Below are 6721 nucleotides of genomic sequence, written 5' to 3'. Positions count from 1 at the left end.
ATCATATTCACTTGCTCCATAGGGATAACATTATTCACCTCTACTGCCATACACTACTCAAATTGGTGAGAACCTCCACACCTTTCACACACCGTCTGCATCTACATTGCTTGAGTTGAAATATTTTTTTTCTGCAACTACTTAGTGTTGTGATAGCATCTAGTTCACGAATCCCAGCTACTTTTCTGTTACTAGTAGCTCGCTCATCAGCCCATTGCTAGTTATTCGTGGCCATTTTTTCCAACAATGCATAGGCCTCATTAGCACTATTTCCCATGAACACTCGTCTTGTTGCAACATCTATGATGTTGCGTGTAGTATTGCACAACACGTTATTGAAATTGTGGACCAGCATCCACTTCTCAATGTCGTGATGGGCACATTTTCTCATCAATTCTTTAAACCTCTCCCGTGCGTCATATAATGATTCCCCATCATACTAGAAGAAGTTATTGATTTCTCCTCTCAACCTTGCAACCTTTATTGGAAGAAATAACTTTGCAAGAAACTTCTGTAATAGCTCCTCCCAAGTGTTAATATAGTTGGCCTGCAGAGAGTTTAATCAACTCTTGGCTCTTTTCCTCAGTGAGAATGGGAACAACCTCAATCTGATAGCATCGTCACTCACCCCATTCATCTTAAAAGTTGCACAAAGCTCCAGGAAATTAGCTATGTTCATGTTTGGGTCCTCTATAGGTAATCCACTAAACTGAACGGTGGACTAGACCATTTGTAGTATTGCCAGCTTGATCTCAAAATTGTTAATGGAATCTATGCGGGTTTCTGATGCATGAATGCACTCCCATGACAATTGGGAGTACATAATCTCTTAAACTTCTTGCCCCTTGTTCAGCAGGGACCTCAGCAGCCACTTCCCCTTCGACATTGTTGGTGACATTATTTACTGCATTCTGTAGGTTTGCAGCCATCCTTGCCTCAAACCTTTTATTCTTTCGGTTATGTCTATAGGTTCTCTCAATCTCAGGATTCACCAATAATATCTCAGTTGTTTTACCTCATTGCATAAACTAAAACTACCTGTGACAAGAGGATTCAGACACAAACCCAGTTAGAATTCTAAAAATAAAAACAACCAAATTAGAACAAAAATTAATTATTTTGATATCAATAAAACAATCCCTGACAACGACGCCCAAAACTTGTTGCGATAATTCCAATGTGCAAGTATACACAATCGTATGACAAGTAATAATAGAGATAAGTAGAGTATCATCCCACAAAGATTGTTATTTACTACCAATAATTAATTTCCTAATTCTATTTGGCTAATAAAACTTAGATTAAAGAATCTCAAGAACAAAAATAAGAATTAACAAAACTAACAATTAACTAATAACATAAACAAATAAAAGCGAAATTAATTCGATGAATGAAAACATAGGGTATTTAATTTCATCATCTATCCACTTTATTACTTCATCAATACAATTTCGGTATTCTTTCTCTTATTGTGATAGCAGATTTACTAATACAATCTATATTCTTATTAGGATATATAAATCTCTCAACCTGTATGTGAATCTTCTACATCTCTGTGATAAATTCCAACATCAAGCAAGCATTAAGAATAGAAATCATAAAAGCTACACAAATCATATAGGTACTCTCATCCTATATTCAAATCTATGTCTATTAAATGTAGCATATTTAGCTCTCACCTCTCAGACTTTGAATCAAATTCATCAAAAATGCAATTCACGACGTCAAAATCTTGAAATCTTGTTATGATTTAATTTTATCAATTATGTGCAAATGTACATAGTCACAAAACAAGTAATAAAGTGATAAATATTTGAGATCGTCTCCACATGGATTGCAAAATAAAACTATGTGCACAAATCAATTACCAAACAATTGCAAAAGTAACCAATTTAATTTGTTTTGATTTTTGAAATGCATTTATATAGTGTGTTACAGCAAGCAATCGGCCTATAATCAGCAGCTTTAGAGGGAGTATCTACCTTAGGAATAAGGGAAATGATTGTATTGTTAAGCTCATGAGGAAGCTCTCCTCGATCAAAGAATGTCAAAATCGCCTCTGATATTTCATCCACTATATCCTTCCATAAGGTTTTGAAAAATCCTGAACCATATCCATCTGGGCCAGGACTCTTAATTTAATGTATACTAAATAATGACTTCTTAACATCCTTCTTGGTAAAAGGCAATATTAATCCAAGTAGTTGCCCTGGATAGCCAAGACCGTTACACTGTGTGTTTATAAAAGTGCTAGACTTGCTAATCAAGTCATTTAGTTAAAATCGTGTTACTGAAATTATAATGGTACTAGGGTTAAAACATTTTGGTCTTAAAAGTCACATTTCCTATAATTAACATTTCATGTTTACACGAGATCCCAAAATAATAGGTTTAAAACCATTTACAAAAAATTCATGATCTAAATATAATATTAGCCATGCTAAGGCAAAATAGACAGTTCAGCAATCCATGTCCTGATCCACTCCTCGACCAAAGCGACTGAACAACTGACTATGTACATTCAGCCCCGCAGCTCTCCATCTCAGGACTGGTCTAACTTGCCTTTGCCTTTACCTTCACCACGTAGCACCCGTGAGCCAAGGCCCAACAAGAAAACACAATAACAGAGCATAAGTAATCAACAGACAATCCAATATCCCACATTGCATAAACATGTTCTCAATCATATAAACATTCAGAATAACCAAGTATTAAGCATATTAACATATCAACTCATATCATACACCAATTCACAAGTGATAACTAGGGTTAGCGCCCTTAGGCCGCACCCTCCGTTATTCCACTGACTCCGGCTCGCTTAAACCGAGCTCAGAGAATATTAAGCTGTCCTCGGCTACCAGCGGCCAAGCCGCGCCCTGTGCGCAAATATTGTGTACGGCACCCTTAGGCCACTATCACATGTCCTATGGCATAATACCATCATTGACATTATACAGATATCGGGAGCTCTTAGTCCCATCACAAACATATAACCGAGTGCAAATTTCTTACCTTTAGATTCGCTAGCTTTGTTCACTTGATTCCTTGAGCACGATCCCTCTCAAGCCCTAGCGCTCACCTAATCACAACCATAGATCAAAGTCATCACCAAACCTCAAGTCCAAAACCTAGCCTCGGGACCAATCCCGAGCCCCCGGGAAGTCCTAATTCCACCAAACAGGGTGGTGGAATCGAACCTCGAACCCTTGGTCAAAAACCCTTGTAAATAACCCTAAAACCCCTTTCTGGAAACAGGGCAGTGCTACAGCGCTCTAAGGAGGGCGCTACAGCGCTACAAGCAGAACCAAAATCCCCCAAAAAGCATGGCCTAGCGCTACAGCGCCCAAAGGCTAGCGCTCTAGCGCTAGTCACAGACAGGCAACACCTCATTTTCCCTTCCTGCGATTTCCTCGAGCCAAACTTAAACAAAACTTCTCCAAATATTCACCAAACTCAAAAACAAGCTTATTGACACACTCCACTCATCCCAAGCATCCCAAATACTCAAAACCCAAGCACATGCATCCCCAATCTCAAAATTCACCATAGTTGACCCTAAACTCAGAAACTCAGCAAAAACTAGTCAAGACATCAAAGTTTAAAGCTCAAAATTTATACCTTTAATGGAAATTCGATTTCAAGTTAGCCTCTAGACCTCCTTAGCTTGTTCTTCCTCAATTTCTTGGCTTCAGTTCCCCTAAAATTCCCATCAACTTAGCCTAGATACCATAATTCAAACTAGCCAAACCAGAAACTGAAAACTCCAAAGGCTTACCTCAAGTATTGGTGTGTTCCTGCTAACCCCTTGCCAACCCTTCAAGCTTAGCATAGTATTCTTGTTACTCAACTTAACCTAGCTCCCTTATGAGTTTTGCTCCAAGAAGAATGAAGAGAAATGGTGAGAGAACCACAAACCGACCCTAAGAAAACTACTCTGTTTTCCTTCCCTTTCTTTTTCTTTCTTTTCATTCTTTTCTTTCTTTCCTCAGCCTTCTACCTTTTTCTACAATTCCCACTAAGTATAAAGCCTCAGCATACCTATCCCTTGCAAGCCAAATGACCATAATGCCCTCCCTTTTAATTTTAAACCTTTAAGTGCATCTAGGGCGTTTTGGTCATTTCACCCCAATTCCCACTAATTCCTCGAGTGTCTCCAATATTTTCTGCTTACCTCCCGATACCTAATTAATCACCAATTATATTCCTCATCATCAAAATTAACCTCAATAAATATTCTCTAAATTCCCATTTATACCCCCAGGCTCGCCCCGAGCCGGGTATAAATCCCCGCCGTGACTTTTTCGCTAATCTGCTCACTAGGATCGTCTCGAATCACAGATCACAGATTTATCCACATAATAATGTGGTCTCAGCAATTATCACATATATATATACAGTTATTCCAGCAACGGGCAAAAATTACGATTATGCCCTTCTAACCTAATTAGGGCCTACATGCATACTAATACACATAGTCATGCATCTCAAATATTCAAATAGTCATATAACATGCTTTAAATCATTAAATCACATATATTCCAATTATGCCCTCCCGGCACACTAATCTAGGCCCTTAAGCCTCATTAGTAAATTTGGGTCGTTACATTAAATAAGCAGCAACCTCTTCATAATTATCATTGAGCTGACATGTATCATCCATGAATGAAGTAATCTGATTACCATCTTTCCTCTACTTTAGACTAGCATGAAAATAGGAACTATTCTCATCTCCAAATATAAGCCAAGTGATCTTACTCCTTTGCCTAAGAGAACTCTCATACATTCTAGATTGACAAGCAAACTCTAAACAAGCCTCTTTTTCAGGAAGCTAAAGAGAAACCAAAGAAGGATCCTGTTGCAAATAAAGTTGGGCTTGCTGGTACTTAACCTTAGCTTCATAAAACTGTTTAGCTACATCACCAACTTTCACTTTGTTAAACTGAAGTAGAAAGGATTTTAACCTATGTAATTTCTTTACAATTCGCTGTAAACCAGAAGTATCAATCGAATCAGACCAACTACGTAACATAGTGCTTCTGAAATCCTGATGATCCGCCCACATATTAAAGAATTTAAAAAACCTGATCCCTAATATCTGAACTGGAACAGTTTTTATAATGCAGTAGCAATGGTCAAAGATGACATCCCAGTTAAAACGAGCCTCAGAGTCAGGAAAAGCATCAACCCAAGCTTCATTTTTGAAAACCCTGTCCAATTTAGAGAAAATTCTGGCTACTTCCACTTGTTTATTAGACTAGGTATAATGGGAACCAATCGATCACAACTCATCCACCATAGTACAGACCCTCTAATGATGACCATCTTCCTATTCCAGCTCAGTAACAAGACGACCTCCAATTCGATCATCATAGTCAAAAACTGCATTAAAATCTCCAACTACTAACCAAGGATGCACTGGGAACTCAAGCAAAGATAGCTGAGTCTAGAGACTTTTCCTTTCCTCCACCGAATTCTTACCATAAACAAGAATCAGACAAAACTTCTGATTAACGCCCTTAATCTTCACATAGCAATGAACATATTGTTCATCTTCCTGAAGAATACTCAGAGAGACATGACCAGCTTTCCAAACCAATAAAATCCTACCCTCGACAGTCGGACGACTGAAACAGTCCCAACCCACAAAAACAGACCTCATCATATCCTTAATCTTATTTCCCCTCAATTTGGTTTCTAGAAAAGCACCTAAACCAATTTTATTGAACCTGCAAAAGTCTAGCAAAGACCTCTTCTTATTTCGTTTATTCAGGCCCCTAATATTCCAACACAGTACGTTGCACCCTTCCATTAGAACCATTGATCTCTTGTTGATCCTTCTTTGTGACCACCATTTGATTCTCCTGCAAGACACTATACTTGTTAGTCCTCAAATTTTGAGTATCGGGAAGAATATGTTTAAATCCTCCCACTTTTTTTGGTGTGGTCCATTTCATCTCCTGCCCAGAATTAGAGCTACATTTCTCCTTTAACATTTCTGTCTATGTATCAATACCAACCACCAGATCTTGAGAAACCTTTGGCAAAATTTCAGACATGGGAGCAGTAGTTGCTTGATTACTCTTAGCCTCCACATTCCCCAGTCCAAGCTTCATCTCCTTTTTCCTCCAAATAGCCCCTTGGTCACGGCTACAACTGGAATCAAGATGTCCAAAACCTTTACAGTGCGAACATTGGGTAGGCAGCCATTCAAACTCTATAGCCTGCTCCATCAATTGACCACGCTCATTAAGAAAGCTGATAAACTGTTGTACATGATCTGATATCTCAACGTCCACAAGCACTCTAGCAAACTTCACCATAGATCTTTCCTTTGTAACCTTATCAATCATCATAGGTTTGCCTATGGTACTAACAAGATGTAGAGTCCAAGAACTTTACTTAGCTAGTTAGATAGTAGTAATAATAGTAATAGTAGTAGTATTTTTATGACTGTGGATTTTGGTTCAGACCGGGATTTAATTGGACACTCGTAGTAACACTTGTAGATTTTCTAAGTTTAAGAATATTAATTTTAACCTAAGGTTTGATTAATATGACTGATATTGATGGTGATATTTATTATATTATAAGGTTTAGATAGACACAATAAGATAATAATACTTGTCTTGTGTATGTTTAATGATAATTAAGTATTTTTAAGGAATAAGTTTATTAAGAGTAATATTTGAATATCCTAGGGGTCTATCAGCAGCTTTGAAAT

General features: G+C 37.8%; 1 protein-coding gene and 1 non-coding gene across 2 annotated transcripts; one reads left to right on the top strand and one right to left on the bottom strand.

Annotated features, from left to right (window-relative positions):
• Positions 1-365: 365 nt before the first annotated feature.
• Positions 366-472, top strand: LOC133813627 (small nucleolar RNA R71). The gene has a single exon (XR_009884635.1). It is a non-coding gene; the product is annotated as a small nucleolar RNA R71 (small nucleolar RNA).
• A 5527-nt stretch (positions 473-5999) lies between these two features.
• LOC133824955 (uncharacterized) lies at positions 6000-6353 on the bottom strand. The gene has a single exon (XM_062257970.1). The coding sequence runs from the start codon at positions 6351-6353 to the stop codon at positions 6000-6002; it is 354 nt and encodes a 117-aa protein (XP_062113954.1).
• Positions 6354-6721: the final 368 nt, after the last annotated feature.

The sequence above is a fragment of the Humulus lupulus genome, chromosome 1 (assembly GCF_963169125.1).
Source record: "Humulus lupulus chromosome 1, drHumLupu1.1, whole genome shotgun sequence".
In the NCBI taxonomy this organism is placed as follows: domain Eukaryota; kingdom Viridiplantae; phylum Streptophyta; class Magnoliopsida; order Rosales; family Cannabaceae; genus Humulus; species Humulus lupulus.
Note: the sequence above shows the minus strand (reverse complement) of the source record. Positions and strands in the feature narration are given on the sequence as shown.

Excerpts from the sequence above, each read along its gene's own strand:
- LOC133824955 (XM_062257970.1), bottom strand. The coding sequence starts at position 6,353 with ATGATGATTGATAAGGTTACAAAGGAAAGATCTATGGTGAAGTTTGCT.